The 23,987-nt window shown below is 46.0% G+C and overlaps 2 protein-coding genes across 4 annotated transcripts in view; one reads left to right on the forward strand and one right to left on the reverse strand.

Moving 5' to 3' along the window:
- Window positions 1-10,985, reverse strand: part of LOC139059696 (disintegrin and metalloproteinase domain-containing protein 10-like) — a 31,076-nt gene extending 20,091 nt beyond the window's left edge. The window contains exons 1-8 of the mRNA XM_070538129.1: window positions 10,701-10,985; window positions 9,183-9,339; window positions 7,215-7,333; window positions 5,793-6,046; window positions 5,016-5,189; window positions 4,328-4,573; window positions 1,383-1,575; window positions 397-581 (exon numbers count right to left, since the gene is read on the reverse strand). Coding sequence (XP_070394230.1) covers window positions 397-581; window positions 1,383-1,575; window positions 4,328-4,573; window positions 5,016-5,189; window positions 5,793-6,046; window positions 7,215-7,333; window positions 9,183-9,339; window positions 10,701-10,788 — 1,416 coding nt within the window. The 5' untranslated portion in view covers window positions 10,789-10,985. The remainder of the gene's footprint in view (window positions 1-396; window positions 582-1,382; window positions 1,576-4,327; window positions 4,574-5,015; window positions 5,190-5,792; window positions 6,047-7,214; window positions 7,334-9,182; window positions 9,340-10,700) is intronic.
- Window positions 10,986-16,815: 5,830 nt separating this feature from the next.
- LOC139059263 (G-protein coupled receptor moody-like) lies at window positions 16,816-23,782 on the forward strand. 3 transcript variants are annotated; one of them, XR_011514029.1, is made up of 6 exons: window positions 17,564-17,664; window positions 18,789-19,134; window positions 20,172-20,456; window positions 21,437-21,560; window positions 22,135-22,455; window positions 23,204-23,782. XR_011514029.1 is itself a non-coding variant. In XM_070537444.1 (5 exons), exons 2-5 carry the CDS (start codon window positions 18,821-18,823, stop codon window positions 22,360-22,362), a joined length of 951 nt encoding a protein of 316 aa, XP_070393545.1. In that variant the 5' UTR covers window positions 16,816-16,933; window positions 18,789-18,820; the 3' UTR covers window positions 22,363-23,782. The 3 variants fall into 3 exon arrangements, 2 of the variants coding, with proteins under 2 accessions (XP_070393545.1, XP_070393544.1); XM_070537444.1 differs by lacking the exon at window positions 17,564-17,664 and adding an exon at window positions 16,816-16,933 and having other exon boundaries at window positions 22,135-23,782; XM_070537443.1 differs by having other exon boundaries at window positions 22,135-23,782.
- The last annotated feature ends 205 nt before the right edge of the window (window positions 23,783-23,987 follow it).

The raw sequence follows: 23,987 nt of genomic DNA on the forward strand, positions 1-23,987 counted from the left end.
ACACACACACACACACACACACACAAACAAACAAACCTGGCGCAAAATACACACTTCACAACTCTGTGCAATATCTCACGAAATTGACTTTTTCTTTTGTTTTGCTATGCTGGAAGTAACTAGAACCTGCCAAATAAGGTCGGTGCTCCGCAGAAAGCTTATCATGGCCAATATTTCCCTTTCTTTTTGTTCCCACACAGAGCGAAACAGACGAAAGCAAATAACAGCCAAGCATAACGTTCCCAAAGCTCCACGCACAGAGCCATTGCAAGTACAAAACATTTTCTGCGGGATATATGCGCGTTCTTATGTTACAAACAGCAGCTGTGGCAGTAGCGTACTGAAACTACTCGAACATCTCTCACGTCCCCTTCATCTCCCCCTGTGCACTCATACCGGTGATCCGAAGTTGTGGCCGAGCTCGTGGAAAAAGGTGATCTCGGTGTCCCGCTGCGAGAGGCGCACGTTGTTGTTGACGAAGGTGACCAGGCCGGTGTTGAGGCTTAGGCTTCCACGGTAGGTCAGTGCCCTAACCACGTTGGCACCAAAGTGAAACTTGTCGCAGACGCCTCCCGTATCGACTGCATTCGCGTAAACCGTGCATAAGGCTCCACAACGGAAACGCACGGCCTCCCGTGTTTACATCGGGAAAATCACATACGTCGCGTAACCATAGTAACCAATAATCCAATGTGATCTATGGGGACAGAGAGCGCGATAGGTAGCGAGACTGTAAGCAAGATACGTGGAATTTATTGGGATTGAGTATAGAAGTTATTGGGCAATATGCTTGTTTTTTTATAGTGATTTAGCACAAGCTGCCGCGCGTGAAACGCAAGCATTACAGGGGACAGGTCCTTTAATGCAATGATGAAAGCGATGAGCTCCTCTAGAAGAACTTGCAAGCGAATGCGCCTAGTTACGTAAACCCTATAGCTAGGTTTTCTTGTTCTCAAAAGAAAAATCAGCTGTGTTAAAATAGCCCTCAAGCTGTTTTCTTCCGTTATAGATATGATACTCCTCCAGTTTAAAGTAAGTTGATAGTAATATCCTGTAGTTTGCTGCAGAGCGTCTTTGTTTCGCTTAGCAATAATTGTCCTTGGTAATAGTACACGTAGTCATTATCTCTACCGAATGTAACGTCCTTCCTTGCTTTATATGCGCATAGTCATTAACTCGACCGAAAGAAAGCAAACCATTTCAACGTTGCAAATGGAAGGTCCCGCATACTGAGGTTATCTTGCAGCAGAAGCGTCGACTGCTGGATGCGTGTGCTCAGTGTCGCTATTCGCTCGTTGAAATGCACTCAACGACCGCCCCAGTGTGTTCGTAACCTAACACATGACACGGGAAAACGCCATGTGCGCAAGCGAAGGCCCCACCTCCGGCCTCCGCGAGGTAGGCAAGCCCCAGCGTTCCGCCTGGGAAGTCCCGGTACGTCCATATGTACGAGGCGCAGAAATTGTCGTGGTTGATCTTGGACAGCTCGAACAGCATGTGCGCCGCGTCCAGGTCTTCCCGGCAGAACGGGTTCGTGTCGTGCGCCCTACCCTCGCAGGAGTTCGACTCGTTGATCTGCGCGCAGCGCCGTTTTATTAATTTTTTTTTACTGATAATGAATAAAAGGAAAGCCTGCCGACCTATTTAGCTGCTTAACCACTATAGCTCAAGACAGTATTGAGATGAGACACGAAAGGAGGACCATCGAACGAGAGAGGAAGCAGCAGCGCAAGACAAATAGCAACAACGAGGGTGGAAGAACACATGGAAAAGACTGCTCACAATACAATCACCATCATCAGTTTACTTTTATGTCGACTGCAGCACAAAGGCCAGCTCTCCCATTAATCTCCGATCACGCCTGTATTGCACTGGCTGATTCCAGATTGCGCTGGTATGTTCCCTAATTTCGTCACCCCACCCAATTTTATGCCGTCCTCGACGGCGCTTCCTTTCTCTTGACACCTATTCTGTAACACTAATGGTTCACCGGTTATCTAACCTACGCATGGCATACTTAACGCATGGCCTACCTAACGTACATGACCTGCCCAGCTTAATTTTTTTCTCTTAATGGCAATTAGAATATCGGCTATCCCCATTTGATCTCGGATCCAGACCACTCTTTTCCTGTTTCTGAACGTTGCGCGTAACATTTTTCGTCCCATCGCTCTTTGTATGGTCCTTAACTTGTTCTCGAGCTTACTTGTTAACCTCCAAGTTTCTGCCCCATATGCCAGCAGTGGTAGAATGCAATGATCGTACACTTTTCAATGACAATGGTAAGCTCCCAGTCAGGACTTGGTAATGCCTACCGTATGCCCTCCAACCCATGTTTATTCTTCTGCAAACTTCCTTCTCCGGGGTCAGGGTCCCCTGTGAGTAATTGACCTAGGTAAACGTACTCCTGTACAGACTCTAGGGGCTCACTGGTGATCATACATTCTTGTATTCTTGCCAGGCTATTGGGCATTACCTTTGTCTTCTCCATATTAATCTTCAACCCCACTCTCACTCTTTCTCCGTTAAGGTCCTCAATCAGTTGTTGCAAATGAACTCCAGTGTTGCTGAACAGGACGATGTCATCTGCAAACCGAAGGTTGCCGAGATATTCGCCGTTGGTTATCACTCCTAAGCCTTCCCAGCCTAATAGCTAAGCATGTAGTGAATATCATTGGAGAAATTGTGTCTCCTAGCCTGACCCCTTTCTTAATAGAATAGGTAATTTTCTACTTTTATTGCGGAGATCCGCGGTAGCTGTGGAGTTTTTGTAGCTATTTTCCAAGGTGTTCACTTATGCCTCCTGTACTCCTTGGAAAATACGGGGAAGGCGGGAGGTGGAAATTCAAGAAGATGAGCAATACGAGAACAAGGTAAAAACAGGAGCCGACGCTTCGACAAGTGAACTTCGTCTTTTTCCAGGCGACATATGCTTTCCTCGGCATGATATATATATATATATATATATATATATATATATATATATATATATATATATATATATATATATATATATATATATATATATATATATATATATATATATATATATATATATATATATATATATAGGTAGGGTTTTTTTAAAGGGGACAGGGAGTAAAGCGGGTGGGCGATGATGCAATGGCCGAGGGTGTGTTAGCGCCGAGGGTATAGAATTGAAAAGAAAGGTGTGCTAATGAATGTCGGTGGAGGAATGGGAGGTAGCGCCATGTGTCAGCCGGGTGACGTGTCGTCAGTGCAGGTTCACGGATGGATGAAGCCGCAAACTCGGAAAGGCGCGAACAAGAAAAAAGCAAGGCGAACGAGTACATGACAAAGAAGCAGTAAAATGCGGTACAGCGAGATAGAGAAAGCTGTTCGTACATCATCACCATCATAATATTTTCTGCCCACTGCAGGACGAAGGCCTGTCCCAGCACTCTCCAATTACCCCTGTCGTGCACAAGCTGATTCCAACCTGCGCCAGTAAATTACGTAATTTCATCACAAATGCTAACTTTGTGGAATCGTCGACTGCGCTTCCCTTTCCTTCGCACCCATTCTGTGACTTCTATGGGCCACCGGTTATCTGCCCTACGCATTACGTAGCTTGCACAGCTCTATTTTGTTGTATATTAAAGTACGTCTCATAAAAGAAGGCCTTAAATGTTAGCTCATGTGGTCGGCCAATGACAATGTTTTATTGCGATAGCAATTATATGGGCACTACAGGTGCAATTGAGCCGGCTACCACGGCGCAATCTCGCGCACACAAGCGAGGAAAGCGGGGAGGAAGCGTGCCGGCCGTCTTCCGTCGCGTGCAAAGCTCCGGAGGGTGGGGGTAGGGGTGGGTGGGTGGGGGGGGGGCGGGGCGTTCTACTCTCGGCACCCGGGCAGCTGCACGCACTCGCCCGGGCCGCTGTATCTTGACCGCCATCTGCCTCTGGGACAGAGTCCGGCTTAGTTCGCGTTGAAGCGAGACGCAGCACGAAGGCCAATTCGCTCGCTGCTACTGCCGCGCTTCCTCACTCCAGCGTTTTGATAGCGAGTTTCCGCGGTCATCGAGTGAGATGCGTTCGTGTTGGCTTGTGCGCGCGTGACACCATGCTTGTTAATTTAGTTAGTATGCCTATGTTTACAAGTTTAAATGGCCGACGAAACCGCTATCCTCACTTCGTATAGTTAGCTGTCCCCTAATTTGCTATCGCAATCAATGGTTCGCTTTTCGGGCTAAACTGCGACTTTTTTTTTTGCGAACGCCAACTCCAGCTGATTGGCCGCATCTTCTTTCCGTAGAGCGACAGTGCTTCTTAAGGCGTTCGTATTCACGGTAATGGTCGCCCACCCGTAAGCGCTGCACTTCGAATGAGATTCCGGTGATGCCGTCGAAGTCCGTCTTGCTGAAGAGGTCCGAGGCGGCAGCCACGTGGGTCCCCGCCATTGTTGTGATGGCTTCGAACGCTCTCTCTCGCTCGCCGCCTTCTTCGCTCAGGAAAGATTCGAACAGCAAGTGGTCCACCACCACTTCGACGTTGCAGACTCGCTTGAAGATGGGGCCCGATAGTCGTTTCGGGTCGCTGCCGCCCGCCTCCTGTGCATCCGAGTGTGTGGCAACTGATTTTAGTTTTTGCACAGTGAACTGCGTAGTTGGCTACGAGGGACGCCGTAGTTAATGAAGGGTATCATAATAATTTTGCCCTATAGTATCAGCGTCGCTATATAATGTTTCGCTGAAGCTATTTCTCTATATGTATAGATTATTTCTTTTAACGAATTGTAGACACAATTATGAGAAAAAGAGAGGTATCTTGTACTCGCTGCAATGAAGCGCACAAAACGAGCATTTAACATAGGCATATAGAAATGACGAACTTCATTTCAGTCGAACGTTCGTTTTCCCCGGGTCGCAATGCAGTCCTGCATTTTGCTTGTTTAGGTATATTCACACCTGACTATTGAACGAACGGCCGGCTAGCTAAATTCTACAGGAATAGATAGGTTGCAGTTCTTTGCGAAAGTTCTAACGCTCTCACCGCCAAGTCACGAGCGCTGTGTTCAGCAGACTCGGTTTCGAGGGGCACAGAGGACGGTCTCCAAACTTCGGGGGCCATGGCTGGGGCCGAAGGCGTGTAGTAGGCCGTCACAGCCGATTCGGAGAAGGAACGCTTTCTGCGCACTTTTCCATCCTGGCGATGCTTCTCAGGAGCCTTGCGAATGGCAATAGAACGCCCCAGCTCGGATTAAAGGCCAGTCAAGACTGTTAACTGATCACTTGCCCGTATTTAATATAAAATGACGGTTGCTATGCAGCACAAGGTAACACCATGATACTACCTATAATCGCAAAGAAAGCGCTGCAGTTGAAGAAAAGTAGCAACGAGCTGAGTAATATACTCCGCTCGTACGCTACAGGGTAGAATAACGTTTGGATGAACCTACGTACTACTCATCGTTCCCACATTGTAGCCGTTGAGCTGTATTGGCGGGTCCTGGCAGAAGCCCGTGCCTGGTACCTTTTTGTAGACTGTTTCACAATACTCCAATGTCGCAGGAGTTGCGAAAAGTGCTCAGCACTCGATACTATGCACGCAACTGAGCAGACAATGCTGTGAGGCAGAAGGGGCAGACGGAGCACGGACACCATTCGCTTTCCTGACATTACTCCTGGGTGGCTGGCTCAAGTTGTGACGTCCACTACCATATACTAATAGAGTGAGGCAAAGTAACGCAATCTTTGCACGAAACTACACGACACCCTGGACAGTGCAATGTTCACAATCGGGTGGACAGGCGCGACACGTGGGGCATACCTTGCGGTGCTTCTTCCGTAATTGGCTCAGGAATGCCTGGGTGGCACCGTAGAGGCCACACCGCCCGCCCGACGGCATAACGTCGCGCGCTGAGTAGATGATCGAGTGGATTCGGGGGTCGCGCTCGGGTCCCAGGTAGCGGCTGGCGCTCTCCACGTGGAAATGCTCCTCGGTGCCATCAGCCGCGGAGAGCGCGATACGACCCAAGAATACGCCGTTCGTCACGGCGCCCACCACGCGACTGCCGGGATATCCTGCACGCGGATGGTGGAACGGGCCAAAGATGAACATTCCATGACTACATGGTAGCTACTTGGCAGTCCTCAAATTTACAAGCGCATACACCGGCACCAACCTTTTCCTCGACTACCCTGAATATGGTGCCTTGGTAGCACTTCACCTCGATACAGCTTCACTTATATATGGTGCGGAAAAACCAGGCACACCGTAAAGCTCTACCAAATTCACGAGCTTGCTGTCGTCTCAAGCATACTTGTTTTAATACAGCGTGATACCAAACACTAACGCCGACTGGAGGGCCGCGTCGCCCCTCAGCTGAATCGGTCATTGCGAAAGCCGCTTACGATTCCTTGCGATATAAGCACTTGCTTGAGAAACGCTCCTCAAGTCCAATCACCTGAAACATTGACGCCTGCCAACTGCTTAAAAATTGTAGCTGAAGAATTGTCGAAAAGCCTAAAGCTTCATTGAGAAGTACCGATCACTTGCCACGTGTGTGTGCGCGCGCGGGTGTGTGCCGAGGTCTCTGCGTACGTGTTTCTGTTAACGAATGTGCGCTCTTTAGGGACTTGAATAACGTGAATGTTTGTACACCGGTGGGTGTGCGTCTCGACGCTATCAAACTTATCGCTCTGTCCTTACTTGTGCAGGAGTAACTAACTTAGGTTCACGCTTGTGGCTAATTTTTCTTTTAAAATGACGAAACCTTTGACACTTTTTCTTCAATTGTGTAACATTCCTTTAGAAGTATGACATGCAGAGACCGCCCCTACTGTGCGTAACCTGTGCGTTCTGCTTTGTGCTTTGAAAGCTCTCATGTTGTCCGTTCCTTCCTCTTGCCTCCCCTTCTTCAATGTCTATGTTCCATTGTCTCGTCCTCGTTTCTGGAAAGCAAGCAGGCGTTGTACGTCTTCCGGTGGCCGTTGCCAGCCTGCTCCTCGCTTTCCCTTTCCTGGCAAGAAAGGGAAATAACCCCGCACCCGCACCAGAATGTTACGTGGAAAAAAACTAGGCAGAAACTATTTACACTGTATATTTACAAGGATCACAAGCCCTGAATAAGATGGAAGCCAGCCCCCTAAAACACAAGGCATGTGGTTGTCTTCATCCATAGGCCGCTCTTCGGCTGTCATGTAACAATATGGTTCCAGAAAAGAAATAATAACAATATTGTGAACTTGCCCAGGACGTGGCCCGAGTACATGTGATCGAGGCTGGCGTTGACTGGTCCACGGCTTGTCACCAGGCGGAAGTCGTCGGAGAAGGAGGACCGATCTCGCTTCAAGTGAAGCCGGAACAACCTGGGAATATAGATCGCACCAAGAAACGAATAAATGATGTTTTCTCAATATTGCCACTCGCTACTAGCATGACCTGCACCCGTTTTGCCGCAAACACCGCAAAGGGGCAAGCTGTGAACCGAACACTTCAGAACTGATCACTTGGGAGGTTGCCCCTCCTCTCCACTCCACCCCCCCCCTTTAAAAAAAAAGAAATAACTATGCCATGGAGCGTTCCTACGTTTTCACATTACAATGATATCTTACATGTATTATGCAGCGTTGAAATATATTCTTATTTCAATATAACAGGTAACACTTCAGAGCCGGCATTTCCGGCTCTCTCAGCAGGGCAACACACATTGAAGTGTGGCAGACCAAATGTTGTATTTAATTTGCTGTAATTGCAGTGGTATAAGTATAAGGGTATCTCCCACTTCGGTATCTCTTTCGCTATGACCGTAAGCTTGTTAATTTCTCCTTACGGGCGAGAGGAAAGAGGTGTAGCTTTGGAATGTAGAAGGCAGATCTGTGACTTCAGATGGAAATTTCCGCCTTGCTTTTTGAAACTTTCGATGAAGCAAATAATACAAAAATATGAACTGAAATTGCACTGCGGCACGTGGGCGTATTTGGCTTCACCGTTTTAAGTGTTCCATTGGATTTATACGAGCGTGATCTTTGACGAAGCAGCCGAGTAGCTCTGTCACAACGATAGTAAGCGTCTGCGTTAGAAGCACCTCCTCGCTCACCAGAACCTAGGAAAATCTCTACCGCTTACAAGAACCATTATCAGCATGTAATCACAATAATTTACGAGCATAACCACCTGCTTTGTTCATACTAGTCCGAAATACGCTGCCGGCGTATCAACCCAGTGCCATGGGGAAGTAAGGTTCGGTATTGTGAACAACCTAAATGAAACGTAAATGCAATTTGTTATAAGATCCCGGCAGAAACGGGAGTAGCAGCTCATGCGGTGGCAGGAAATAAGTTCATGTCGAGAGAGAGAGCAAATGTGTGTGACTTTAAACGAATGTAGCGATAACAAACACTTATTTACTCTCCCGCTATAATGATTATCGCAAATTGAAAGTGGCTCCAGTGGATTTAATTCTGAGCCTCCTCTAGAGAAAACATTATTTCCTGCTCGAATTTTGTGAGACTCTTTCATTTTCTTTTGAACCTAACAACCATTCACTGACATTGAAAAGAATAAAGGAGTTGACAAACATCACACAAACGTCATCGATGATGACTGCCAATGTAAGCGAACAGACTAACGCTTCTAGAAATCTATTCCCTTTGTTGAAGGAATGATGCCCTTTACGCCGCGTTTTTATTGCGTATACTTTCACTGAGAACACAGTCCTTAAACCATCACATGTGTAGCGGTAATGCAAGCAGACAGTAAGCGCGCCTCAAATAACTATATCAGTTTTCCTTCGCCAAAGGCACGGTACACGGGGGTGTTTTGCATTCTTGCGCCTTGCACTGGGTGCACGTTAAAAATTACAAAGAAGTTAAAATTGATTAGAAGTCCCCTACTACTGCGTGCCTCATAATAAGACCGCCGTATTGGCGCGTAAGAGCGCAGAATTTTTTTTTTCGTTAGCAAAAGCGCCGTGCTACTCAGCTGCGGTCACGTGCCCGCAATATGTGCCCTTTTGCATCAGCATTATTGTACCGGCCTGAAAGCCCAACCTCCGACCTCGAAAACGGGCGACGGAGACAAGAAAAAGCTACGCGTTAAAAAAAAGAAGAAGAAAGGACAACGGGGATGGCAAGGGGTGGTTAGATTCGAGTAAGTTCGGCAGTTATAGAACAAGCGACCTTAAAACCACGATGCACCACTCCTCCTACTGCATACCTATTGAGCGCCTTGAAAGTCACCTGGAGGTTGCCAAAGTCCCCAGGGATCCCGACGGAGCGCTTCCAGCGGCCTCCTGCTGGTCTCCCTCGGTGGGTACTTACAGGTTCGTACGACAGCGGCTCGTAGTGTCGCACGTAGCGGTTGAGAACTCGCGCTGCGTTGGTGGCAGTTTAGTGGACAGTGCAAAGGAGACAGGCTTAAGGCACGCGCTAAACGACCCTTTTGACAGCTGGTGTTCACTGCAAGGGCATATTGCGACAATGCAAAACGAATTTGAAATAGAAGTGTGTTGAGTACAGCGAGATAAGGGATGCAACAGGCAGGGGGAATACCGTTCTGTGGGAGAATGATGCCCCGTATATAAAAACCCGTTTCCTTACTCACTCGGACCGCAGGAATTTCAAGTTGAAGTGAAGGAAAACGCGGCCGATGACGGCGGAGGTTCATTCATTCATTCATTCATTCACATGAGTGCGAAATTTGCAGGTATTTGACGAGCCTCATTGGAACAGGACCGCCGGAATTGCCATGGGAGTCTTGAGGTTTGGTCTAGGCATTTTCCCCCGTAGTTAGAAATGGTTGCATAGACGCTTAGACGACGTGACGTAAGAAACTTAGGCTGAGATCACGCCGCAGGAGAGGTTACACATGAGGTATACTGCAAGCCACAGTTTTGAGAACGGGAAGCTTAGCAGTTGTTGTGAAAGGTACACAAATCAGGCGTTCGGCTCGTCCTGAGGACTGCCAGTTGAGGATGCCAGTCCTCGTAGTTCCTAACCTTTGATTGTAATTGTATTAAAAATTGCCATTGCCATTTTTAAAATCGAAGGTGACCATGCGCACGTTTTGAAGGACTGCACCAATTTAAATTAAATTGGTTAGATCTTCTAAACCCGGGGTTCCCAAACTTTCAGGCCTTGTGGAAACCCGCCAGCATTCCCAGAGTGCCGCGAAACTTCTCTTCCCCATTCTGATGGTGATGTGGCGGTTTTATTTGTTAAATTCAAACTCTAACGTAAATATCCATCAAAGGAGGATGGGATCGGATTAGTTCTGATCACTCGCGGAACCCTAAAATGCTCTTCGTGGAACCCCTGGTTCCGCTGACCTAGATTGTTTCGAAGCCCATGAGATGGATACGGACGCAAAAGACCCGCGAACAAATTGGGAAATGCTCGCACGAAAGAGAAAGCTCGCCGATACGTACCAATACTATTCAGGTTTAGTAGGAATACGATTAGTAACGAGTACACGAGTTTGTCGATAACCCATTTTGATTTTTTTTTGGCAACGTGCAACGAGAGCGTTTATAATTTGTTCGCATCGAGCCACTTTCTACCCGGATCGTCCTGCACATATTTAAACGTACGGCCATTTAATGTATTTATTAAGCAAGGGGTTTTGCGGAGTCGTTAGAGTCCAATTAGGCATCAACTGGCATCATCGCGCTCGCCACCAGCACTACCTAGCGAGCTTAGCACCCATGGGAAACACAACAGCCTTCAGAACACTTACCCGAACAGATATTCTCTGAAACGCAGACCATAGCCATCAATATAACGTAGAAAAACTTCGGGTGTAGCATCGAATGGCGACCGAGCATAGCGTTCTTCTACTTCTTCTTCGTCGGTCCAGAAAAAATAGCACGTGCACATTAATGGCGTGCGAGCGAGAGAGAGAGAGATAAACGTTGATTTGTGAACTAGCGATAGAGAGTTAGAGATCTCTGTTCCCCCTCAGGTGGGCGGCTTGCTCATTCCAGGTGTCCGCGGGCTCTTGCTGCCACCCTGGCCCAGTCCACCAACTTTCGCTGGTCATTCAGCCCTTGGCAATGATGATGATGGTGAACTTCTACCAGGGCTCGCACCCACTAAGGGGAATAGGCCAAGAATCGGGCGGCAGGAGGAAACAAAAGGTCATTCTTATTTCAAAACGATAAACGCAAAGTAAAAGAAACACAAGAAAAGAGACGTTGCGATAACCAGATTAGTGTGCGAGCAGGCAGTCGGACTAACTGAAAGGTGAATGTTAAAAGAGACTACAATTAAGAAGCAATTAATGTTAACGAAAAATTTAGAGAAACAAATTTGGGTGAAATGAATGCACGTTTGATATCTAGAACAAAGATACAATAATTAGCAGGGCAATCATTTTGTTTCATGTAAATAATCAAGTGCTGCGGAACAAACGTCTGTGTGACTGTAGCCTAGCGTCGAGGCCCCAAATGCTAATAATATTGGTATACTTAACCCTAATCCAATTTTGCAGAGTGGAACTTCGAGTAATATCTTTCTGTGGTGTGAATATCGTCTGCACGATAAAAAGCAGTGGTCTATTGATTCAATTTCCTTACAACTGTGGCATAGAGGGGGCATCGTCAGACCAGCACTATGTAAATAAAAATTCAATTGCAGAATGCGACAGCGTAGTCTGGTGTATGTAACTTCCAGTCGCCGAGGACACCACTGTTTATTCCAGTGAAAACCGAGATGCTGAAAGTCTGGAAATGGGTATCAGCGATAATTTACTTAAATAATTTTGCAAACATAATTTTCTGCATCTCGATGCAGTGATGTAAGCTGTATCCGGTAAAACAGGGATCAAAGGACCACTGAAAGATGTTCTGTATAATAAATCTGTCATTTCGTTTAAGTTTAAAGCGCATGGCCAGGAACGACTGCAAATTATTTTTGTAAAGTTGTACGGACTACATTTTGAAACATACTTAACTGTATTTGTTGCCGTGGAAAGTGACACACATACCGATAGAGAATCTGTAACTACGACAGCTAAGGAATTATTAGCGGGAAGCTTGCGAAGCGCTAGAATAATAGCCCATAATTCTGCTATGAAAATAGGCGTGTAATCTGGAAGGCGTATAGAAAAGGACCAACAGAGGGAAGAAGAGAAAATGCCTACGTCAACCTTGTCTTCAGACAGTTAAGCATCAACGGCTATTATATTGCTTGTTTCCAGGTGAGAAAGGTAATCTAGTAACTGGTCATTTAAATATTGGTATCGCATTAGTTTAGAATTTGAGGAGAAAATATCGTCAAATTCTACTTGAAGGCTATTCTTGGATTTACTTTTTAGTTCAATGCGTTGAATTTGCACATTCACTGGTTTTTAGCTGTGCCTGTACAAATACAATCTGAGATGTGCGCAGTCGTGACCAATGATTATTAAAGAAATGAACTTGCTTCAATAAAGAAAACACACTGATTTTCTCTGAGGAGAATCGTAAATTTTTAGGACTGTGAGGATGTTTGGACTGTGAGAATCCCGACTCTACTTTTTAAACATGTTATGCGCGCTTCCATATGCAAAACTGTGTTTGCAACAAATTTATGGAGTCCAAGGCACAATCGCAAAGCTTCCTTTTCTAATAAAACCAAAGGCTGCATTTTATAAGCTGGACTGGCGGAAAACAAGACACACCCAAGTTCCATGATGGGTCGGACATACATCTTATATATCATAATTAATGTATGCCTTCGCAACCCCATATCATCGGTTACTGATCTTACGCAATCATCCCACGACACGAGTTGCTTTAGACGCGACTTTTTCAATCTGGCTTATCCAGTTTAGTGTCCCATCATACGTGATTACCAGGCATTTAATAGAATCCACCAGGGGCATGAACTCTTGACGACACATGAAGGAAATGTGAACGGGAGCATCTAAAGGAAAGAGAAGAAGTGTACTTTTACTGACCTTCAGAGACATGTGTATCTTCTAAATGCAAGTCTCAAAAGTACATAATTTTGCAACGATTGATAAAGTGAATGTAGATCATCATTATAAGCAAAGAAAGCGATGTCGTCGGCATAAACGTATACTTGAATGTCCTGGAGCAAAAGGATGGAGCTAAATATATGATAAATAAAACAGGAGATAACACTGACCCTTGAGGTACCTCGCGTTTCTGCTTATACCTAAACGATGAACATCCGCTTTGAAGACAGTAGAATTCACTTTCCCTTAAAAGCTCTGAAACTCATGCCGTGATGTATTTTGGAAACCTGTAATTCTCTAGTTGCTTTGTCAGTATGCCATGCTCCACAGAATCATAAGCTTTGTTAGACCTACGGTCACTAATGCCTAATATTCTTTTCGGCGACGAGCAAGTTGTATGCGACTCTCTAAGTCTACGTGCGCAAACCATATCGAGCACCCAGATCTACAGCCAATTTGGCTGGGGCTAACTATCAGGTTTTCATAAATGTAGGTGGTCATTCGGTCAATGAAATCTCTTTCTATTAGTTTAACCAAATCGGATGTGAGACAAATTAGTCTAATATTATCTAAATTATATCCACGTCCCTGTTTTATTTAAGTATGGGAATTATCTTAGCGGTGTTCCGTTCTGAATGTACGCAGGCATTCGCGATTTATAATAGTCAAAATTTGTTGCGGGGATAATTCGTGCAGAATTTTTATCATGGCTGTGGTAACTCCGTTTGGACCTAGCGCCGAAGAAGGCAGAGAGCGAACAACATCCGTCATTTCTTGTAATGTGACTTCCCTAAACTCTTCTAGCGGCAATGGTTTCTATGGCTACGGTATGGTATGGTAGGGTAAATGTTTATTGTTTACAGTGGAACTACTGAAGTGAATTTCTCGATTAGTCCCTTTACAATATTGCAATCATTCGCACATTCACGCGGCTTCTTATAGGCGAAAAGACAAAACCGTCATTTTTGCTGCAATCGGAATCTTCTTTCGAGAGCGTAAAAATCTATAGAGGGCATTTTTGTTCTTAGATTTAGACATATAAGTGAAATTATTCCCATCATACTCATATTTGGCTTTAACTATCGTACGCTTGAAATATGCAGCAATAAATTGGTGATCACTCCAATTACTTGGAAATTGATTACAAATAATCAAAACATTGATTACACATAGTCTATGAGCATGCCATTGGTTTTCTTGATGAGCATTGCGTATTGACAAGCGCTCAACACAGATTCCGGCAGGGCTTTTCCACAAACACTCAGTTAGTAGAAACTATTCGTGATTTTGCCAACACAATAAATAATGGAAAACAAAGCAACGCTATATTCATTTATTTCAGTAAAGCATTCGACAAAGTAGCCCACAGCAAATTACTTTACAAATTAAGTTTTATACTTAGAAACGATAAGCTATTTATATAGATACAACCGTACCTAACCAACCGTTTCCAATTCGTTAGGCTAAACAAGACTTCCTCCAACACATTACCTGTTGCTTCTGGTGTTCCCCAGGGATCCATGCTGGGTGCTCTTTTATTCTTGCTTTATATAAATGACATCGGCAATAATCTGTCTGTCAAAATTAAACTTTACGCGGATTACTGTATACTATATGACGAAACTGACTTACCCCAAGATCAAATCAGGCTAAATAGTGACTTTGGCAAAATAGTTGCATGGTGCCATCAATGGCAAATGGTTATTAACTATGAAAAAAAAAACGTCTTCATGAGAATAGCACTAAGGAAAAAGCCCCTTCTCTTCCACTATTTTGCCTAGAATACTTATATCTCCGAAGTATCTCACAATAAATATATCGGTATACACATATCTCGCATTCTGAGCAAGTAGGCCAGATTCGACCCACCGCGGCGCTTACTTGCCTCGTAGTGCTCGCGTTTCCGCCAATCCGACGAGTGAATTCTTGACAAGCGCACTTCCCCGACTTTGACGGTTCCATACGAGCTAAAATCCTTCAAGGGGAGCGAAGATAAAAAAAAAAATATTTTGAACAAGTTTTCTCTCGTAGCAAAAAAAGAAAGGAAAATGACAACAGTTTTTGCTCATGCGTTTGCCAGCCCTGCTTATGTGAAATGTCTCACAATATTGAAGCAGTTGCGTAGTCATCACGTCGCAGAGCATTTACAGTTGCTATAACCAGGAGGTTCTGATGTGTTTGAGTGCGAAAATAAACTATGCTGACGCCGTCTGGCGGGAATGCCACGAATATGGAACGGCATTAGCAACAAATGATGTGCGCCTGCATCAACGCTTGCCTTATCTCAGTGAGTGAGATCATGGTGTGTCTAGTTCCGTGCTCGTTGCGAGAAGCGCGCGCACAGTTAAAATTTAGCGCGCTGTGTCAAATTAGGCCACAAGCTGCACACATGTGCCTGAATATGAGAAGTCAACTTGTGTGTGCGAACTCTCAGCATTTGTCATCGAAAGCTGTTTCCTCTGCTAGCTAATCTGTTTGTGATGACGCTGCTGTAGGCTCGCCAAGTTTTAAGACCGAGTGCCCGTACGAGGACGCATGAATCCGGAAAATGCACTCTCGAAAGTCGACGGCAGAGTTGGCTAAAAGGACGTCCGGAATTTCAATATTTCTTTTGGTATTTGGGCCAGGTTGCGTTAGCTTTTTACACTGTATTAACTAGACTTTTTGCACATGTTACAGGTGAGCCAAAATAAAACATTAAATAAAAATTATTGAAAAGCCCTTGCTAATGCCAGCACGTTACTCCAGATCGCAGAATGATGAAATAGGAAGACGTGACCTGATTGGGCCTGTTTATTACTCAAACAAAAATTTTATTATAGATTAACCCATATGGGTCACCGCCTGACCACCGATCCCTGAGCTTGAAACAGAAACTTTGCTTTTGGATTTGATCGGCCATCTATCTGCCCATCTAACGTGAATCTTTGAAATTTTAAGACATACGTACCTTCATGCTTCCAAATTTTCAGCTGAACGCTGAATGAACACTGAATGAAGCTGAATGAACGCTTTCGTCGTGACCGCCGACCGCCACCTCTACCATCACCTCCTGAACAACAACATCAACAACAACAACAAGCGAACGTCAAATGACATGGTTTCTGCCCACTTTCACGTTTCGATAAGAGCGTGTCGCGACCCGCTAGTACCAACAATTGCCGCCGTTTGAGCATCACCCTCCCACGGGGTGGTCTCTGGGGCACCCATAAACGAACTTCCTGCGTACAGTTTTCCCAGGCAGCTCATCCCCCTCTCCGTTCAATCTGTGCGTGCCGTGCGGATGTGCTCTCAGTGGACGCCACAGACACCTTCGATGGCCCAGTGTCTGACGTTCTGTGCGGTGCTCTAGCGCAGATTGTATGCGGCAAATGAAGAAGCGATAATTGCGACACCACTGCACATGACTCAGATGCGGTGACCACTGAGCTACGGCCGCATTCGTCATCTCTGGTGCGTGGCCGGCTACGTTCGAGGCATGCAAGTCTGCTGTTCATCTCTCATCACAGCTACCCCGCCACTGGAGCCCGTTGCACTTGAGAAACTGCAGAAAAAAAGACGCGTTCCAGCGAGCCTCAGCTTTGCGGAAGGACGAAAGTTCAAGAAGAAGACGTTATTCAACGTAGGAGCTCACTAAGTCTCAAGGGAAACTCAAGACCGCAGACAAGGAGTGAAATCTAGTGGTGGCTTGTGTTCATCTTCAGTTGATGCCAAAGGAACCGTCGTGTTCTAATGGTAGCGCTTGTTCATAGTACCATATGCCAGACCTGTTTCAAGATAACGCAGTGTGCCTCTGTGGACGAAATGCGATTGTCACAAACGTGTGAAATATATGGATACTGATGTCTTTCTGACAAAGAAGGCAGTGAAAGCAAGGTACTGAGGGAGATCGAACTTCTTTATATCTTGAAGCAAACGTTCCAGAGAAGTCGCCAGCGCCCATGGACACCAAGAAGGACAACTTACGGCTTGCATAAATTGTGCGCCATTCGTCGGCTACCGTAATTGACGTAAGTATCAAGTTTAGCATTATCAACTAATGTTACACGTTATGTGGTTTTCGTAACAATTTTGTTTTTGCAGGGATGCACAAAAGTATTTGTTATATCGTTGAAAAAGGTAGGCAGTAGATGCCGCTGTAGCCGCGCTATTAATCAACGAATGATTTTGATAAAACACGCTATAGAGTATGCGAAAAGGTATTATATTTGGTAGGTTATAATTAACACGTATAAATGAGGTGTGGCAAGTAGGCAATGCTGTATTTAGATGTATGATGTTTAGTGGGGTGTGTACTAAATTCAAGGTCGACTGCTACAATGAAAAAAATAGTTTCGTAAAGTTCGCTAAGCCCCTACTCAGTTACAAGCATCACGTCATGTGTCTACTTTTTGAACCTGGAAGCGTACGTCGTTTAATTTGGTTTGACATAATTCTTTTATAGGAATAACTCGTATCAAATGATAAGTCGCTCCAACTAGCACAATTTCGCGAAAGGGCGCATGCGTTATCCTCGGCGCAGACAACTCATCGGCAGGCAGTGCTGTTTACCAATGGGCTGTAACTGATAGTAGCTTGCCGGCCTGTTGAGAGTACAAGTAGAACAAAGGTGTTTCACTCACGCGTCCATCAAACCGAACACGACGCCTTGAGTGTGCAGTGAAACTAAGCGAGATCGACCTTCGACTTCTATTACACGGAAGCAAGGGTTCGTTCAAGCACATGCATGCGTATTACAGCGGTATGTAATTAGCATGAATTCTAAGAATGTCAACTTATCTATAGTAGCGGATAATTGCAAAGTGAGTTCATGTTCAGTCAGTTTCTTGCACGCCGAAGTGTCTCTCCTGTTCACATGTAATGCGTCTTTGCTGTTTCAGCATGAGAGTGTACGAATTTGTTAGAATTTCTAGTTTTGATTCGTGAATGCAAGACAAGTGCTTCTTTATAGCTATTGAACTATGCATGTTTACAGCTTTTGTTAAGCTCCTTGTTCGCTGAGGGAGAATTGTGCTGTGTACTGGGCTTCGTATTTCACCTACTAATCATTGAAGCGTGCAGATTTATAATTCAAGCTTCAATTCTTCGCTTCTGAAACATTTGAATGATTTGCTTTACAAGAAAAAAACCGAAATCTTAGGATTAATGAAGCATAAAATTGAATAAGTAGTAGTCATTGTTAGACCAATGTGCAGAGTTGGGAAGACGCTGCAAAAATTTTTTTTTTACACTAGGCTGGTGAACATTACAAAGGACTAAACGCAGTAAAAATACACTCTCAAACGATAGGTAATCGTGACAGAAGCTGCAGCGCTTCTATCTACCATAGTATTAAAACAGTGCTTCCCTTCTTATATTCTATTCTTTTTAATTGACGCATGCGTTGTTAGCTACGCTATCGTAATGTAGCACTCTCGGATCTTTCCCGCCTTTTCGTGCACAAGAATATCGACGTACTGCGCAGCCGTTTCCTGCATTCACTTTTTGTTTATGGTGTCTTAATACTCCGCCCGAAAGCATACACTAACGATCTGCACACACAGAGACTACGTGCGCGGCGAAGGAAATCCCGCAGGACAAACATCCTTGAAACTGCCATTCACACCCTCCTCTATGCCCCTTCCACTGACGTCTACCAAGAGTAGTTGGCTGCAGCGGGTAACATAGACGACAAAGTGTGCCTGGCAAAATTAATTGTTCCAGAATGCCCCAAACGTGATGTTTGGCTGAGCAACTCCACTAATACCACGCCGATACACCTGTTTTACTTTCAATAAAATGTTTTCTTTTCTTCTCTCTCGCGTTCGCAATGACCGTACAGAGCACAGTAGAAGGGCACACCTAATGCCTCTTGCGACATCGCAGCGGCAACATCACGCCCTGCCACGGAAGACGGAATGGAAGTGTCCTCGGCCGGGGGCGCCTTCGTGATAGCCGTCGCCATCGCCGGCACGGTGGGCAATGCGCTGACGATAGCCGCGCTGCTGCTGCGCATGCGCCGAGAGCACAGCGGCAACGCGTCGTCCGTGTTCATCGTGAGCTTGTCGGCGGCCGACTTGTGCTTCTGCTCTCTGAACCTGCCCTTCGCCGCATCCAGTCTGCTGCAAGGGGCTTGGACGCACGGACCGCTCCTGTGTCGGCTGGTAGCGGCGGGCCGGTACCTTAACGTGGGAGTCTCGCTTCTCTCGATTACAGCCATCGCCGTCAACAGGTGCGTGAATCAAATCGCATATTTTCAGACCTAGGCAGCTTTCCATAATGAGGAAACAAATAGCGAAAAGAAAAATGCTCATATTGAGGAAAAATGTAGGCAGTAAATGCCGCTGTCGCGGCGCTGTTAGCTAACTAATGATATTGATAAAACACGGTATAGATTACGCATGGTGTCATCCTTGGTAGGTTATAATTAAACGCTTATTATAAATGAGGTGCGACAACTATAGGAAAGGCTGTCTTCAGATGTATGATGTTTAGTGGAGTGTGCACTTAGTGCAATGCCGACTGTGACAATGAGGCAGTAATGTAAGGTTCGCTGAGGCACTACTCAGTTACAAGCGTTGCGTCATGTGTCCACTTTTTAAACCTAAAAGCGTACGTCGTTTCATAGGCTACCGCATAATTCTTTTATAGGGATAACCCACATCAAATTATAAGTCGCTTTAACTAGCATAATTGCGCGAAAGGGCACATGCTTTAACGTCGGCGAAGACAACTCACAGGCAAGCAGTACTGTTTACCAATGGGCTGGAAGTGATAGTAGCATGCCGGCCTGTTGAGAGTACAAGTAGAACAAAGGTGTCTCACTCACGCGTCCGTCAACCCGAAGACGCCGCCTTGAGTCCACAGCGAAACTAACCGAAAGCAACCTTCTACGTCAGATATACCGAAAGGTGGGTTCGTTCAAGCACATACATGCGTATTACACCGGTATGTAATTAGTATGAATACTAAGAATATCAACCTATGTATAGTAGCGGATAACTACAAAGTTAGTTGATGTTCATTCAGTCTCTTGCACGCCGAAGCGTCGAAATTTGGAACTCGAAGGGATATTTCCGACGGTACCCACAACCAAACAAGTGTTGCAATGTTGGCTAAAGCACGTTGGCGGGCTAGTTGGTTACGATTCACGATAGCGCAGAAAAGCGCGACTGGACAAGCACTATGTGTGTGTGTGTGTATCAAATTATTCTCTGTACTCGTCTGGTCGCGCTGTGCTGTGTTATGTTCCACTGTGTGCTGTCTCAGGTACGTGCTCGTGGTGCGGCCATCGCTCTACGGCCGGCTGTACGGGCGTGCCGGAATTTGGTGGATGGTAGCTGCCACGTGGCTGGCCCCCTGTTTTCTGCTGGCCCCCACTCTGGCTGGCGTGTGGGGCCGCTTCGGGCCGGACCCGCGTAGCCCTGGGTGCTCAGTGGTGGCGTCGGGCGGAAGGTCGCCCAAGGCGTTCCTCTTCGTGGCCGCCTTTCTCGTGCCCTGTCTGGCGATCGTCTACTGCTACGCCGCTATCTTCAGGCACGCACGGAAGGCCAGGTGGGTTTTTGCTCTGACCAAGGGCGATCTTCTGGAAACATTAGTCGATATCAGCAATGTTTGCTTTGTGGCCTAGTCAGACAGGACTTCACTATATTTCCTTAAATACCCCATTGGATAAGTATTACATAAGAAGTGGATACTAAAAGAAAACTTTAAAAACAGGTGCTGTTTATGAAATATGGGTGGCGACCACTTTAGCAAAAAAGCAGATGGGCTTGTGTTGACAGTAATGGCAAGTGGAAGGCCGTGCCAGCCTCTTGCAGCTCGAAAGTGAAGGAAAGATTACACGACTTTCTAGAATAGTACCCGGTAGAGAAACAAACATGGACATGTCGAAGCACGGTGGCACAGGCTCGTAATAAAAATGGAACTGACACAGTAGTTATGACAACGTGAATAAGCTTGCAAAATCAGAGTTTCTGACGCAGCTCTCGCGTCGTGTTAGCCTTATGGGGCCATATGCAGTATGGCGAATGTTGTGATTGCGTGTAGAATTGTTGCCCACCTTCTGGTACCTATAGTGAAGATAGTGTCCAAAAAATAGATGCAATGACTAATTTTTAAGTTTTGTTTACTCTTCGTAAGATAACATCCTGTCGAAAACATGAAACTTTTCGACCCCTACTCGCCACTTTCCCCCGCTCGATCGAGAGCGCACATTCAATTCGGAAATTATGAGTTCGGAAGCTCAGACGTTATTAGGTTTCTTAGTACATTGTCGCTTCGTTGCACGCAGAAATCGCTGCAGCAAGGTATATCGACGTTCTGTAGATATAACAGAAAGGAAACCTTATTAGTTTTACGATTCTTCGTCAAATATAATGATCATGTCAATCAAACGAGTACATTGCTTTCAAGGCCAGTTCCCTACGGAAAGTGGATACGTCGTTGGTTCTATTGTGCTTGTACAACAAAATTAACACTTATTGCGGTAGGTCCACCATCTGAAGCAAAGTTCGGGCACTGTCTGTGCGTAGGCTGCAGCTAGAGGCGCACGGTGAAGCTGCCCGTCGGCGCCAGGACGAGTGGCGCATCACACGCATGGTCCTCGTCATCTTCCTGTCCTTCCTCGCCTGTTATTTACCCATCACCATCGTCAAGGTGAGACCTGCATGAAGTTGCTGCCATTCAGGGAAATATTCCTTGAGAGAGGAACGAATGCTAGAGCATGATTGGATGTTGCTTTATCTCTACGTGAGTGAAATAAGTTCTAAACGACATAAGCTGAAACAGCGCAACGAAACAGGGACACAGAAGCAACATTTTAACACAAATCTCGTATCTGCTGGGCTGGTACATCAAGAACCTATCATCGGTTGTCTTCACCGGCAGGCACGTAATTGCGCTTTCAATATTTATGGATCTTTCCGTTTTTTTTTCGCCTCAATACTTGTGGCTGTTAACACAGCCTGGCAAAGGGTACTACGCTGGCTTCCTTGCTCCCCGACTTGCCTGCTGGATACCATTTACCAGCCTGCGAGGTAATAATTTGGACCCTCAGTTGACCGCTTCTTCTAAACTGCCTCGTGATTGGATCACTTTTTTTTCGCGCACGTTTTCGTGAATGCACGAATTCTTTACCAAGAAGGGCACTCATCGCGCGCGACCCACTTAAGTGGTGCAGGACATCCACGAGCAATGTGTGTCTGACACCAAGCTGCTGGCAACATTGCAGGTAGTTGACGCCGAGGTTCGTCACCCAGCTGCGCATCTGGGAAGCCAGCTGCTGCTGTATCTGAGTGCGTGCATCAACCCCATCATCTACGGCGTCACCAACCGGCAGTACCGGCGGGCGTACGCGCAGCTTCTCGGCTCCGTAGCTGCGTTGTGCTGTTCCCAAGCCTCCTACGCAACGGAGCAGACGGATGGCAAGCAGCGAGACTCCCAACAGACCAGCCTCTGAGCCATCAATGTGCAGGAGCGGTCTAGATGGTAATCCGTTGTCATCTTATCGCGAAATGACACGGAGAACGCAGGAAAGCATCGCCACACGAAGGTCAGTGTGGTAGAATCTCCAATAACGACTAGGACGGCAACGCATTGGCACACATTTTCTTGCTGTTCAATGACAGTGCAGTGCTCACGCCATTGCTTTCTACTACGAAGGCGTAGGCGTACTTGCACCTGTTTCCGAGTTTAGTACAAAAGCACACTTGCGGGTTGGCGGTCGTGAATGTGTTGGCGCAGGCACGGTTGGATTTTAGCGCTGGGCCGCAGAAGCCTCCTCGATGGGAGCTGTCGACATGCAGCGTTTTCCAAGGACCTGTAGGCAAACAGATTCGTACAGGGACAGATGATACGAGCTTAAGCAAATTATGTTGTCTTCATGAAATCTGCGATGTGCAGTAACGTTTACGAAAGGAAACGCTTGCATCTGCTTGGCCGCAGCCGCAGAGCTGCGAAGAAAACCACTGAACGATGCCTCAGAAAGGAAAGCTTCCCAGCTGAAGCAAAACTCATATTGCTCAGCGCAACATGTCCGGCGCCATGGCCTTCGCAGGGCAGTCATCTTAACATCTAAGCAATATTAGCGAAATGGGGCTGCAGCGACCTAGGGTTTCGTTGCCGATCAGGCAGCGCGCCTGCATTGTACTGCTACAATGTTGCGAAGCGTTAGTACTCCGTACAGGCAGATATTTGCTCCCTTTGCTCAATGTGCAAGTAGCTTAGAACATCATTGTTCGTTATCAAGAAACAGTGCTAGTAAAATCAATTAAGATCCAGTTTCGTGTTTTCTTTTTCAGCGAAGCTACCAATAGCGATTCGCGACACGTGGCTTCCGAAAGCCAGCTTCTGTCCTGTCCTCAGTGTCATCAACTTTTGCGAGGAATGCCCCTTGCTTTCTTTATGGTGTCACAGCGAATTCGCCGACGGCTCGGAGCCTACCGATTGCGTCTAGTCCAAGCATTTTACTCGTGTGCTGATCTCTGACCATCTTGCCATCGTGATGTGTGTAGAGAAAAAAATCGACTGACTCTTACGTTTCCTGCGGTACTATAGCACAGTAGGAAGACTCTCTCTGAGCCTCACATTCTGTCCCTAAAGTACTGGTTGAAAGAAAGAACTGCAAATATTGCCATTGTATTTCGTCGTAAGCGAAACATTCGTAGCCACATGAAAATGTTGAATATTGAGATAGCGTACAAGACAGAGAACCTCTGTGTGTCTTGCTGATTCCAGGCTTAATGTATGGTGTGCCTCGTGGCATAGTGTTATTTTCTCGTTGCAATGCGTACAAAGTGTTCGCAGTCATAACGTACTTGGATGAGATGAACCATTTTGATCCGCAGGTAAGAATGTGTCATCCTTTGTGCATGCGGTAATAAAACAAATCACTCTTTCATAGATTGTTGGGGTGCCGTGTTTTTTTTTTGTGATGTCCTCCGAACAATTATCAAAGGAGAATGACATATCGGACACTATACTGAACACCATATATGTCTTTTGAGAGTGCCAGTCAACACCCATATGACACGTTCATGCTCCTTACGTTTCGAAAATTGCCACAGCACAGAATTTCTGAAAAGC

The sequence above is a fragment of the Dermacentor albipictus genome, chromosome 4 (genome assembly GCF_038994185.2).
Source record: "Dermacentor albipictus isolate Rhodes 1998 colony chromosome 4, USDA_Dalb.pri_finalv2, whole genome shotgun sequence".
NCBI lineage: Eukaryota > Metazoa > Arthropoda > Arachnida > Ixodida > Ixodidae > Dermacentor > Dermacentor albipictus.

Coding starts and splice junctions, on each gene's coding strand:
- LOC139059263 (XM_070537443.1), top strand. Junction 19,135..20,171: donor ACAGCCATCGCCGTCAACAG/GTGCGTGAATCA, acceptor GTGCTGTCTCAG/GTACGTGCTCGTGGTGCGGC. Junction 20,457..21,436: donor AGGCACGCACGGAAGGCCAG/GTGGGTTTTTGC, acceptor GTCTGTGCGTAG/GCTGCAGCTAGAGGCGCACG.